This window comes from Papio anubis, chromosome 8 (genome assembly GCF_008728515.1).
Source record: "Papio anubis isolate 15944 chromosome 8, Panubis1.0, whole genome shotgun sequence".
Classification (NCBI taxonomy): Eukaryota; Metazoa; Chordata; class Mammalia; order Primates; family Cercopithecidae; genus Papio; species Papio anubis.
In genome coordinates, this window is record NC_044983.1 from 101,686,919 (window position 1) to 101,701,777 (window position 14,859).

At 37.1% G+C, this 14,859-nt stretch overlaps 1 protein-coding gene across 2 annotated transcripts in view; it reads left to right on the forward strand.

The window, feature by feature from the left end:
* Window positions 1-14,859, forward strand: part of OXR1 (oxidation resistance 1) — a 466,073-nt gene that overhangs the window by 74,983 nt on the left and 376,231 nt on the right. For both annotated transcript variants that reach the window (XM_009213469.3, XM_021942555.1), the window contains exon 2: window positions 11,941-12,097. In XM_009213469.3, coding sequence (XP_009211733.1) covers window positions 12,075-12,097 — 23 coding nt within the window. In that variant the 5' untranslated portion in view covers window positions 11,941-12,074. The remainder of the gene's footprint in view (window positions 1-11,940; window positions 12,098-14,859) is intronic.

Below are 14,859 nucleotides of genomic sequence, written 5' to 3' on the forward strand. Positions count from 1 at the left end.
ACACTGAAGACTTTAAACTGCCCAAAGAATTTAACTTTTTAAAAAAATTAGGATGTTTATCCATTCTTAAGATTTTAAAATATTATTCAGATGCTTTTAAAAATCTGAAAAAAATACACCAGTCAAGACAAAAGATAATAAGGCTTGAACTTGGGGGATGGCAATCAGAATAAAGAGTAGAGAAAGTGACTTCAAGATATGCAATTGAGCAGTAAACAAAACAAAACAGAAACGAAAACAACCTCGGGCAAACATTTAATGAAAAATTAGGGAAAATTATTCTGGAAATCAAAGAAAAATATCAACTCCATAGATTAAAAATTTGAAAAATATCTCCTGAGAAAATCACATTAGATAGAACTTTGAACAATATTACCATATGGAAAAATGATGATAGATCAATGAAGAACAGTGAAAGTTAGGAGAGCTTGGATTTTTCAGCACCCTGGAAGTCAAGGGTCACAAGTTACCCAAAGAGAGAGGGAAAGGAAAGGGATGGGGGTAGCAGGCAAAGGGAATAACACATCAACATCCTATGAGCTAAAGAGGCACAGGTGCACTCAGGAAAATGCAAAGGAGAACTCAGGAACAAGTGGACGGAGTGGAGTCTGACAGAAGCCTATTGGAATCAGTAGTTAAGTCAATACACAAGTTGACTGGTGATGAGAATTTTAGGGTGAAGCTCAGAAGACAAGAGTGGATGTAAAAAGGGGAAGGCTGTGGGTATAGGGTAATATTTGGTGGCATTTGTGAATAGAGGGAAGAAGTGAGACAAAGGAATAGTTTGAAGTCACAGCTGAGGCAAGGAAATATTGTATAGAATCAGAAACAGAGGAGAAAGAACCAAGAAGAGGCAGACATGAAAGACAGAGGCATCAAAGAAGCTTACAATCACATTAAAGTTCAGGAGAAAATGAGATGAACGCATAGGGACAAAAGTTGTCTTTACAGTTCATATACAAATGAAATGATTTTTTTCTCAGAAAATTATAGCAGTATCTGATATAGTTAATTATTCTGGAGAAAATATCTCAAACTGTTTTAGGGTGATCTTTGTTTGAAGTAATAATTTGTTTAAAAGTTGCTCTAAGGTTCATAACTGTTTAGTTCTCTGGCTATGGTAAATACTTCCTGTAATTTGAACATGAGGATATTTCTGAAGCGGGTGCTTAGGCGAATCACAAATATAGCCACATTGCTGTCATAAATGCTTTAGACTAATTACTGACATGCTCAATTGAATACTAATACCTCCCATGAAATGACTTTAATACAAGTAAAATGACAGCTGCACTGCAGTGAGAGGACACATAAAGCTTTGCATCAGTTTGTCTCCTAGGTTACCATCTGTGCTGATCTGAAGTTTCAATGTGTGGGATATCTCAACCTGTGCAAAGACTGTATTTTCAGGATAGGTATCAATAGGATATAAAAGCCGCTTGGAAACTACTTGAGCATTTATTTGGGATACAGCCATGCTGACCTTAATCATTCAGTTGTTCTAGAGAGACACATATCTGTGTTCTGTTAGAAGTATTGTGCAACGATTGTGGAAATAGAATGTCAGGATTATTTGGCTCCACTTTGCATATACAAACAAAAAGATGTGAATTTACATGTTGTACAACTGAACTACATTCTGGATAAAACTGAGGGGCAAAACAGATTTGAAAAATTGGATGTCTTCTACTCTAGAGTTTTCATAGTTATTATTTCATAATTAATATTCATTTCAAGCAAATATTTAAAAAGCTGTAAAAGTATAGACATTTTAGGAGTCTAGAACCTATAAATATGGCCCCAAATGAAAGAAATGGTGTTTTGATATTCTAAAAGGAAAAGAGAGACTGCTTTTAGTTCAAAATTGTATAGAATTTAACATTTCTTAATCTAAAACGTTTATCATTTTTTCAACAAATGTTGATTGAATACCTTCCCTGTCCTAGGCACTGTGCTAGGCCATAGGTTTGCAAAGTCATTAAAGCTTGCTCTCTGTCCTCAAGAAATTTACAACGTCGATGGAAAACAGATCAGCCCAAGGAATTAAATCACCCTTTCTGAAGGTTGTCATGGAATAAGAACAGGATGTTGTGAAAGAACACAGGGGTTGCACATAATGAGGATTAGGAAAGTTTGGAAGAAATGATGTCCATGTTGAGATATGATGAGTTAGAAGTTAGCTGAGCAGAGGGGAAAGGAAAGGGATGAGTGTAGCAGACAAAGAGAAAATAGCACATTAAAGTCCTGTAAGCTGTGGAGACACAGATGCATTCGGGAAAATGCGAATCAGCTTAGCTGAAATATAGTGTGCTTTGGGGAGCAGGGGAAAAGGAGGTAAGGGTCTCAGTGAGAGAAGGTGGAAAGGAAAGCAGGTGTCAGATCACCTTGAGTCTTGTGAACCATCTCAGGGAACTGATACTTTACTGTGAGAGCAACATAGAGCAATTAAAGAGTGTTGGGGAAGACATCTATTACCGCCAGCGTCTCCTTGTTCTTCCTCATCATTGTCATCATCATCATCGTCATTATCGTTGTATGAACTCACTCTGTGGCAGGCAATATCAAGTTAGTTCATACATTTTTAAATAAAATTTTTATTATGATCTTATTATTACATCGAATATTCCTATTTTACAGATGAAGAAATAAGCAAGGAATGCACTTAGTTTCCCCGAGTTCATAGTTACCAATAAGCACAGTTGGTAATCGCACCCAGGAGTTTCTGATACCATAGTAGTCCCTGCCTCTCTACTCTGCAGTTCTTAGTAGAAAATGACCGTGTTCCACCAAGAGCACTCAGTTTGCAGTGTATTGCAGATGATGTATTAGATGACAGCTAAACTGGAAAGAGGGGCTAGTTATGATGTCATTGTTATTAATCAGGCATCAGAAGACAGTGGATAGAGGTAGTAAGAATGGAGAAAAGTGGATGTATTCCAAAGATATCTCAGAGGTAGAGTCAACCAGGCTTAGTGATTAACTGGATGGGTGGAACAATATACTTCTGACTTGGATGATGAGTATATTTCAGGAAGTGTATTTGTAAAATCCACTGGATATGTTGGTTCTCCAAGAAGCAGTAATGTCAGAAAGATTACATTTATACATTTCTGGTAGGAATGTAAATTAGTACAACTTCTACGAAAGGGAGCTTACCAGTGTGTTTTAGAATTTAAAATGTGCATAGGATTGACCCAGAAATTTTATGTGTAGGTATTTATCCACAAATATAAACCGATTTTATATCATGTGTATGAGGATATACACTGCAGCATCTTATGGAATTGCAAAATATTGCATACAAACTTAATCTCCCTCAGTATGGGACTGGCTGATGATTTTGGGTAAATCCATTCAATGAAATGCTCTAAAATCCTGAATGGGAAGGAGGCATCTCTGTATGTGTATTGATAGGGAAATGTTGTATATGTACATGATTTTATGACTATGTATATAGAAAATAAAGGTGTAGGCAAACCTGTATATATTAGGCTACCATTTTATCAAAGCCAAGTAAATAGATAGATATCGAACTAGATATAGATATAAATCTGATAGCAGGGTACAGAGGACAGAAAAGGGAGAGATGTTTATTCTTTAGCGTATATCCTTTTGATTTTACTCTATAAGCATAGATTTCTTATTTTAAGAATTAATAACAAGATAGCACAAATTATAAAAATGCAAGGCAGAACCCCCTCTTTTAAAATCTTGTCTCTAGAGAAAGTTTATCTTAAGGGAAAAGTAAAACTGTTAGTTTGGTTTCCTTGTTTATGTTGTGCCTCATTAAGAGTTTAACTATGGGCCAAGGCGTGGTGGCTCACGCCTGTAATCCCAGCACTGTGGGAGGCCAAGGAGGGCAGATCACCTGAGGTCAGGAATTTGAGAGAACAGCCTGGCCAACATGTCAAAACCCCATCTCTACAAAAAATACAAACATCAGCCGGGCGTGGTGGCGCATGCCTGTAATCCCAGCTACTGGGGAGGTTGAGGCAGGTGAATTGCTTGAACCCAGGAGGAAGAGGTTGCAGTGAGTTGAGATCACCCCACTGTACTCCAGCCTGGGCGACTCCAGCCTGGGTGACAGAGTAAGACTCCGTCTCAAAAATAATAATAATAATAATAGTAATAATTTAACTATGTAGACAATCAGTTTTCACAGGAAAAATAATATCTTTCCCCAATGATTGACTTATATGCTTCCAAAGTCCTGGAGTTCCAAAAATTCATAATTCTAGTGTAAGAATATAATAATGTCACTATTTAAATTATTATTTTTGAGTCATTCAAGTCATTGTTGCTAACATTTTATTTAGTTCATTTTTTATGTTAAAATTTTTTTCTTATTTTTTAATTGGCAAATATAATTGTATATATTTATGATATACAACATGATGTTTTGATATATGTATACACTGTGCAATGGCTAAATCAAACTAATGAACATGTCCATTACGTCACTAATGTATCGTATTTTTATGGTGAGAACATTAAAAAAATCTGCTGTCTCAGCAATTTTCAAGAATGCAATATGTCGTTATTAACTATAGTCACCGTGTTTGTTGTACAATAGATCTCCTGAACTTACTCCTCCAGTCTAACTGAAATTTTGTGGCACTCAACATCTTCCCAATCTCCCCCACTGCCTCCAGCCTGCCGCCCCTAGGAACCACCATTTTACTTTCTGCTTCTATGAGTTCTGCTTTTGTAGATCTCACATATGACTGAGAGCATACAATATTTTTCTTTCTGTTCCTGGCTATTTTAGTGTACTATCTTTCAGGTTATCCAAATTGTTACAAATGACAGAATTTCTTTCTTTTGAGAAATGTCCATTCAGGTCCTTTGCCCATTTTTTTTTTTTTTTTTTTTAATGGAGTCATTTGTCTTTTGCTATTGAGTTTGTTTGAGTTCCTTATATGGTTTTGATATTAACCCCTTTTCAGTTATCTTGTTGGAAAATGTTTTCTTCCATTCTCCCTTCTCTTGTTAAGTTCCCTGGCTGATGGGATTACTCCAGGATCATTATGGAATGGGGTTGGATCTGGGTCATGTTACTGCTTCTGGGTATGCAGCAGGGTCCAAGGTTGACAGGCCTGGTACAAGGGTTCTAGTGGGCAAGGATCCCCCCTGGTCCCTTGGTGGACTGGGATGTCTCCAGGACCTTGGTCCACAGAGCTGGTTCTAGGATAAGGACCTGCTTCAGGGTCCACAGATGGTGGACTCTTACTACATGTGTGGATGAGAGTGGCTAGGTCGCTAGGTCACTAGGAAGGCTACATCTACACTGCTGCTACATGGCTCACAGGTCCCTGGGAAGAAGTGTGGCATCCTCTATGTCCCTGGGAAGGCTCCATCTGGGTCACTGTGTGGGCCCCTAGACAGCCCCTACTGCCCTGGTCTGTGGCTGAGGGGGATTGGAACCAAGTCATGGGGCTGCTTCAGGATCTCCAGCTGAGACTAAGTCTTCACGTCTGTCTCTGGAGTCATGGACAGGTGTGTCTCCCAGCAGGTGCCTGAGCAGAGAAGCCTGCTCTCAGATTGCAGTTGAGAGGCGCTAGAGCCTAATGCAGTGCTATTTTAAGACCCACAGGGGGCCAAGGTCAGAGTCAGCCTGCAGGAGCACTGACCAGCTTGTCTCCCTCCAGGTGCCTCTGTGGGCAAGACTTGTCTCAAGCTGCAGGTGAGATGGGCTGGAACCACTTCTCAGGGTTGTTTCAGGATCTGCTGTGGGACCTAGGTCAGCTGGCCTTCCTGCAAGGCAGGATGTGAGTCTCTTTGAGTCCCTGGGCAGGCAGAACTACTTTCTGGCTGCCCTTAGTGTATTAACACCTGGAGAGTTCTTGGTACTTAGCTAGATGCTCTGGAGTTTGAATATAAAAGACACAATTAGTGACCTTTGAAAAAAACAAAAGTCATATGAAAAACGCAGCACACATTTTACTGTGAAATGTATTGTAGTTGTAGATTGCTTCAGAAGAGGGGAGATCAGAGAAGCATGAAACTATCTGGCAAGAATTCACAGGATCCATGGACCTTGTATTGATTCTGGAAGAATTTGGATAAGTGAGATTAGAGGGGAAAGAAAACTTCAGTACAGAGAAGAATCAGAAATGTACAGTATATTCAGAGCTCAGGTATAAGCATTATAAGTAAGCAAGCTCAAGCAGAGTAGAGAGCCTCGGCTGGGAAGTATCAATAAGGTAAGTTTATGGGGAAACCAGAAAACAAGAAAGAGCCTTTAGATTTGATGTGAAAATCAAAAGGAGTCCACCCTGTAAAACTCAAAAGAGTCTAATATTTCTTTGATAATTTGTTCTGCTAACATTTGTTTGAATCTTTAGCATAAAAGTCTTCTCTTCATACCACTTGCATTTTATTCTTCATTTCATGCCCATTATCTCTTGTAGTGCCCTGAGTGCAGTTCAAATATATATGTACCTCATTACATGCACAGTACATCTCTTAAAACAAAATCCAATGGACCTTTGGATATCCCAGTTTGAAATTGTCTATAATGTTTAATAACCCCTTTGGAATTGAAGCCTAACTTTCTGCAGGCAAAGCGATGTAATTCACTGTGTACACTTAATGCTTATGGTGCTTATGGTCAAAACCTTGAACCATTTTGGTTCTTCTTCCAAGAACCGTTTTTATAGATTTATTGTTTTAAATATGAAATATAGAAAACCTGTATTTATTATGTGGTAGATTACTTAAACTGATATTCATAGAATTTTAAGGTCTTAATGATATTAGAAGCATCTAGGTATGCATAGGAGTAGGTTAGAAAAATGTGTCTTTTCCTTAAATAAAATCAGAGAAGATTTGTGAAATGGCAAAGTAATTACAACTAAATGAATTTATTAGAATATAGTATTTTTTTTTCAGATGGATTTGAATCCTAAAATCTCATTCATGAATAAAATGATTAAAATAATTATTTTGGTAAAGTATCATCCCAGTAATCCATTGTTGTATTCAAGGACTCTTCACATTTTAATAAATAGGTTAAAAGAGAGAGGGTTTATTAAATTCACATGCTATTTTCCTTAATAGTGCACTAAAAGAATGACCTAAAGAGAAGAATTGTGTCTATGCTTATAGCTTATATCATAGCTGGGCATTCAGGGGAAGTCAAATCACTCCATATATTTTTAAAATCTTCCTCTAATATGAAGATAGAGTCTTTCTCTTGTGAAAAAGGGGCAGATCTCATTCTTAGCAATGTTAGAATTTTGGCTGAAAGCTATGAATTCATACGTAAGTGTGGAGAATGATGTTGGAGATTTGTGTTAAGATTATGAATCACCAAAATGAACACAAAATTTAAACTTGTGTGAAGATTTTAAAGATGTTTTCTCTGGAAAGATTACATTGATAAGCAATCAATCATTTAAATGTAATTTAAAAAATAACAAGCCCAATACAGGGTTTTTAAAAAAAATCACATCATAAACATGTAAATATAACAGGCTTTTGAATTATTTTCAACTCAGTAAGCTTTGAGTGCCTGGTAGGCACATTGTGCCTGTCCTTGACAAAATAAATCAGATAGTTATAAGTTGTAAAAGAAAAGGAAAGATGACATAACACCAAAATGACTGTTAGAATGATTAGTATAATTGCTATGAATGGTCACTATAAATTTTTTGTGTGTGTTTGAATATTTACTTCTTATAAACTTGTAAGATTTCTTTTTAATTTTTTTTTTATTTTGGTGTCATCAGAAAAAATGCAATTCTTTAATATTTATTTCATTTCAGAAATATACCTATAAGCTTATCAAATTCCAAGTTGGTAGTTATTGTAGGTAAAGGACATTGAGCAAAGATTGCACTTTTAAACATTATGGCTAGGATCTTAGGAAATTATCCTGAACTTTAAAGACTCAAAACAATACCCTGTCAAAGAAAAAATGCACCAGACAGAGTTAAACAGCTGCGAGGAAAACTGGATTCCACATTATTGCAATAGAGGAGAGAGACTGAACACAACTCCACTAAAACAAAAGGCAGAAGGGTTTTTAAGTGCTGGATTGAGCTAGCAGAAAAGTTCTAGAGGACATTGCGGGAGGGCATGGTTGGTCAATTTGATTATGCCATCTTTGTTTACTAATTGGCACTTATTTAAATTAGACTTCTACCCTCCCACAGGGAGAGGCAGCTAGCAAAGCTGTCCTTTTCAATGGCTACATTTTAAAGGGATGGCTCCCAGGTCCTTGAGAAATACGTTATTGGATTATGAAACTGACAGGTGGTTGACACAAGATTTACATCTCAAAGGGGCAGAGAATGGATTTACAATTGCAAGTTTCCTGAAGTAAATATCCTAAGGAAAAGGAAGTTAGGAGGCCATAGACAGGAAGAAAGCCACCTAAAGTTTTGTCAAACTGAGGGAAACATTAAGGCTATCTTGGTCAACTCTTCAGTTATATTAAGTTGTACCATATACATTGACAATACTTGACCATCTTTGACCTACAAAAGCAATAGGTTCATATGGCTCTATCTAAGATCCTAAGATCCAGTTTGTTTTTGTATTTTTTTTTTTTTTTTTTTTGAGACGGAGTCTCGCTCTGTCTCCCAGGCCGGAGTGCTGTGGCCGGATCTCAGCTCACTGCAAGCTCCGCCTCCCGGGTTCCCGCCATTCTCCTGCCTCAGGCTCCCGAGTAGTTGGGACTACAGGCGCGGCCACCTCGCCCGGCTAGTTTTTTGTATTTTTTAGTAGAGACGGGGTTTCACCGTGTTAGCCAGGATGGTCTCGATCTCCTGACCTCGTGATCCGCCCGTCTCGGCCTCCCAAAGTGCTGGGATTACAGGCTTGAGCCACCGCGCCCGGCCGTTTTTGTATTATTTTTACATTCTGCAGAAGCAAACAATTCTCGACTTCTGGTTTTTAGTTTTATACTTTCTTATTTCAAAAAGAACTTGGGGGGATTTTATGTGTATTTACGTTAAATAATATATATATATATGTATGCATATGTTTGTATATATCTGTGTGTTTATTTTAAAAAGGTTAAAATTGAAGTTGGCCAAAAAAAAAAAAAGGTTAGCAGAAGTCTTTAATAGTTCTTAAAGAAATGTCACAGGTTTGTTTCAGAGCTTCCCATAAATTAATGCAAGGAAAGAAGTGTAGTAAGTTGCAGTAATGACCCTAGGAGAAAAGCAGCCTAGAAATTTAGAATAATAGTTTTACAGGTGTTGAGACCTAACACGATTTTTTCCTTTAAGTGCTCATAAAGGCAACATTTGTGTGTTGGCAACTTGTCCACTAAGCCTAATAGTTGACTTCATAGTCTGGGTTTTTGCTTGTTGGTTATTTTTTTAAAATGATGTCTCTTGATGCAAACTTGGCAAAACTCCAAAATGTAATTTAGTAAAAGCATTTCAATTAGGTATGAAAATAACAACATCCAGATACACAGTTACCTAAAGATGGAATTAAATATATCTAGAAGAATGAATTGCATTAGACAATATTCCATATATGTGTGTGTATATATATGTGTGTGTGTGTATATATATATATTTGTGTGTGTATATATATGTGTGGGTATATGTGTATATACATTATTTTTGGATAACTGAACCCTTGAAAAAAATCGGGCAATACACCTTGGAAACTTTTTAAGTTAACTGTTGTGGTGTCAGAATTTGGAGTTCCTTTGTCTTTACAGATGTAAGTCTATATGCTGTAACAATTTTACCAAGGACAGGATAGATAGCCCCTTTTGGAATGTAAAAGACCAGTTAGGATGTGGATGAAACTTCATAGCTGCTTACTTCACCAGCAAGCCAATATTATTATTCCAGCAGTCAGGGTCTGGGTAAAATTAGAATTCATTAAAATCATGGTTCTTGCTTTATTCCTTGATAGCCACTCATATGTGCTTGTATGCACACAACAATTTTCAGAGTGTGTTTTATTTTTGTCCTTTTTTAAAAATTTGATGGCCTCTATGTTAAATGGTGGGTTCTTTATTTGTAAATACTATATTTTATTAATCTTTGTATCATTAATACTTAGAGTAATAGGGCACAAGAAATATTTTGTTTGCTTATGAATGACTTAAGGAAGCTGAAGTTTGATATTTAAAATTATAAATATAAAATGTAAAATTATCAGTAAACAACGGACTGTTTCCATCTCTCCTTTGCCTCATGTTTTCCACTTTGCACTCAGTAAAAGCCACACAACTTTGGGGGTCAATGTCACCGAGTGTCAAACGTGGTGACGACGCTGTTACTTTTCTGCAGGTATCCACTTTCCCACCTTCCTTACCGATAAGCACTTTGGTTGACAGGACACTAGATGCCCCAAATAATGGCTGCATTTTCCAATTGTCCTTAGAGTAAGAGTGGCCAAGTGACTAAACTGTGGCCAATAAAATGTAGGCAGAAATGTCATGTGTAAATGTTAGGAAGCATCCTTCTTTCCTTCCTCCTCCTTTCTGCTGGCAGGAATGCAGACATGTTCGCTGGAGCTCAGCAACCTCTTGGACCATGAAGGCAACCACATGATTGAGAAGGGTGGAACTACAAGAAGGAAGACACCTCCTTCCTTGGTGTCCATGGAGTTGCCATATATGCCTTGGCCTTCTTAGGTCAAGATTTATTTGTATGAGAGAAAAATAAACTCTTTTCTAAGCCATTTTATTTAGGGTTGCATTTTCTTAAACTTGTAGCCAAGCCTAATGGTAGTCATTTGGAGCACATCTTTGGAAATCCTTTCCAATTCCCTAAGACTGGGCTGGAAGCCCCCTCTTCTGTGCCCCCACATGCCCTGGATGTACCTTTATTAGAACACTTTCCCTATTTTATTGAAATCATCTTATTTTACATAAAACATTATTTGAGGACAAGAACAATGTCTTATTCATTCATCCCTGAGCTATAGCTAGGATAGTGTATGTTCACACAGAATATGCTCAATAGGTATTTGTTTAATTGAAAAACAGTGGATTAATGACCTGACTGAATAAAGTGCTAACAGTACTATGGAATTAATTTGATTGATTTTGATTCGAAATCATAGGATACTATAGTAGGTGTCAAAATGTATGTGTGGAGATGTTTGTCATATTTGTTACATAAATAACACCCTGGCTTATCTCCCCCATGTTAATCAATATAAATCATTTTTCCTATTATTTAGTGACTACTTTAACTCACTAAATTATTTAGTGAATAATTTTTTGTTAAAATGGGTATGTTGTCATGCTTCGTGTCATGCATTCTTTCCTTTCTTTCTTTCCTTTCTTTCTTTCCTTCCCTTCCTTCTTTTCCTTCCTTTCCTTCCCTTCCTTCCTTTCCTTCCCTTCCTTCCCTTCCTTCCTTTCCTTCCTTTCCTTCCCTTCCTTCCTTTTTCTCTTCCCTCCCTTCCTTCCTTCCCTCCTTCCTTCCTTCCCTTCCCTTCCTTCCTTCCTTCCTTCCCTTCCTTCCTTCCTCCCTTCCTTCCTTCCTTCCTTCCCCTTCCCTTCCTTCCTTCCCTTCCTCCCTCCCTCCTCCCTCCCTCCCTCCCTCCCTCCCTTCCTCCCTTCCTTCCTTCTTTCTTTTTTATCTGCTGTGGGCTAATCAGGATCTTTGTTCTAATCTTTTTATCTCAGGTATGTAAAACTGATTTGGAGAGTATAACCTTATGAAAAAATATTTGGTTCCTCCAAATCACATTCTCTCGTTTCCCTGAATTCTCTACTTCGGGGATTGAACGTTTTATTAACCTTTCAGATGGTTTTAAAAGTAAAGCATTCCACTCATCATATGGTTGGTTTAATTTTATCTTTGGTTTATTACATGTCTTACATTTTAAGAAAAAAATAATATTTTTTGTGTATATCTTATACCATGACAAAACCATTGATTTGGATGAAATAAATCTGTGAGAAACCATATAGACCAGGTACTAGAGATATTCATTTATTTCTTTTCTTTATAGGTCCTCTCAAACTGTGAGTAACTGAGTGGTTTGTGCATCATTCCAGAAGCAAAGCTAAAGTTTTTAGCGGTGTGACTTGACCTGCTAATTCCCTGTTCTGGAATCAAGAGAAGACTCCTCGACAAGTTGCTGCAATGTCTGTATCTAATCTGTCATGGTGAGTGAATGGTTTTCTTGCCTAAAATGTAAATGAATATGTATCGTGAGCAATATTTTATGAGAGAGTTGTACTGGCAGAACTTGGGCAGAGAGAAAACTTAAAAATCTGGTTTCCAAAGAGTATTGCCCCATGTTAGGGTAAGGAAAGCAATCTAGGATTAGAAGTCTGACACTTTCAGTGCTATGATATCTGGGGGCTCTGGAAAGGATTGAAGCCTCACACTGAATCCCAGTGACGTCCAATACCTTTCTTCCCAGCACACCCTAGGAGAGGGAGAAGTAATATAATATCCTTTCAGTATTCCTTGCTATTGCTATATTCCCAGATACAGGACTAATAAGCTATATGGGTGACTGTCAGTGTGGGGCAGATATTTGCTCATCAGTACTTCTTTTCTTTAGGTTTTACATTTCAACAAATCTACCCAGATTAAACTGAACAGAACTGAAATATGGAAGAGAAAAATTTGTTACGGATGCGTATCTCTAAATAGCTGGCATTCTAAATAATCTTTGACTTTCAATGCATGTTTAAAAGCTGTTTGGGATTTAAAAAAAGAAGTGTAAAAATATTTTTCTGATGAATAATGAGCTTTTTCTATAGCAATGAAGAGCAATACTAGTAGGGATAAATTTGAAGGTATTTATTGAACTTTGACTTTTTTATATAAAGAGGTGAATAAGTGACATTTATATAAATTCACAGTATTTAATACATGAACATAAGGAAAATCTGGTAATTTTTTCATTTCTTTAAGAATTCATTTTATCCTTGCTCTTCAATTTGTGCTAGAAATGTAGGTAGCATCATAAATTTATTTTTGATAAATTTATCAAAATTTAGTTGTTACTGGCTCAACTTAGCTCCATAAATTTATTTTTAGTGAAGTAAGCACTTTTTTTTAGGCAAGGATATAATTATTTGTTTAGATTCAGAGTCATGTTTCTGAAGGACCTGCTTTTTAAGGACTCCCTAGAAGGGATCCTTGGATCTTTTGGCCTGGTGCTAAGAATCTCAGTTTGAAAAAAAAAAGAATCGAAGAAACTAAAGTATAATCAAACAGAAATTTTATTTAAATTGTTAATTATTACTGCACAGTATGTTTTCTTATTATATTATTGTTAAAATTAAGTTCTCATTAAAAGTTTTTAAAAATATAATTTTTGTAGAACCTGTGAATCATTTCAAACTCCTGGGAGACCTTGACACATTTCCTTAAAGGAATTATACTCCTGGCAAATTGTGTGTAGGAGATGAGTTCTCAAAAAGCAGGCAGCATGTCAAAGAACGGAGAGGGGTGGGGTGGGGAAAGGAAACGGAAAGTGGGAGGAGGAGATTGAAACAGGTATGACTGTTGTATTTCAAGAGAGCGTGCAGTTTAGCCTGGTTCACAGGGTCAGAGCAGGACTAAAATTGAGGCCTGGCCTCGGTGCATACTTCTATTAACTGTTTTGATGTGATGTGAGGATATGATTGTTGCTCCAAAACACAGTGAACTCCACAAAGAGAGAGATTGCATGCCATGGTTCCAGCCCGATTATCCAGAACAGCACCTAGAATTTAGTAGATATTCTGTAAGTGCATGCTGTGGAAATGAGTGAAAAAAATGCAAAGCAGGTAACTCAATGGTAAATAAATGTTATCCTTCTAAAAGAAAGCTTTAAATTGTGAGGCTATCTTATGTAATTAATCTATCTGGAATTTATAAGGATTCTTTCCATGTTACAGGTTCAGATTTTATAGAAATGGTTCTTGGATATTTTTATCAGCACTGTCCTGGATTCTAGCTGTGTTCTGCATTAGATTTCCATGCAGGGAGCTATTAATTTGTTTTACTGGTGTCACCCCCACCATGCAGCTGTGGGGTGTTTGGCATCCCTGTTCTCCCAGTTAGCATTTGGGGTGCCCAAGTGCTGGCAGCAAAGGAGACCAGAAACTAAATCTAAACCATGTAAAACATGTTTATGACATGATACATGCCACTGATACCTAGTTTAGACATTGTTAACATTCTTCTTCTTTTTTTTTTTTTACAATAAACTTTGTAATTCTTCTATATTCCTAACATCTTCTAATTTATATTTTGGGGATTATTGTTTTATAAATATTTAATAGGAATGCATAATAACTCATCATTACATTAATTTAGTTAAGCCATTATAGTCCCTCATCGGGCTGTCTGTTTTGAAATCCAGAAACAAACACATGGAAATATTGACTGATATGGGAAAACTAACTGGGTTGAAAGATTATTAATTTCAAATAAGACATGTAACAGTTAAGTGTATGCCATGCTTGATTTAGCCTGACTAGTGCATTCTCTAACTGTTGTGGAAAACTACACGGGAATCTAAATCAGAAGTTTGACTGATAACCACATAATCATAACGAGGAGAGCTACGTGCTTCCAGTGTTCAAAGGAATCAGGATAGGGTACACTTGGCAGAATATACCTGTCAATAAACGATCCATCTGCTAAACACAGGGTCAGCCTTGCAGGGCGGTTACACGTGTCTAGGAGTTGAGTAACACTGTCAATGTTTGCCCTGATGATTCTGAGTTCCACTTCTGCCAGACTCCCTCTGCTTGGCTTTCTTGTCAGTGTTACCACTGAGCTTCTAGTCAAAACTTCCTGCAATCTGTGAACAGTGTAGTCTGCCTACCGTGACATCGTATTACTTGACCATATCCATGTGTTGATTTTAAATTGTCACTCTGAGGTTAATGTGGGAAGTGCAGGATGCCTATTGGGACTCTCA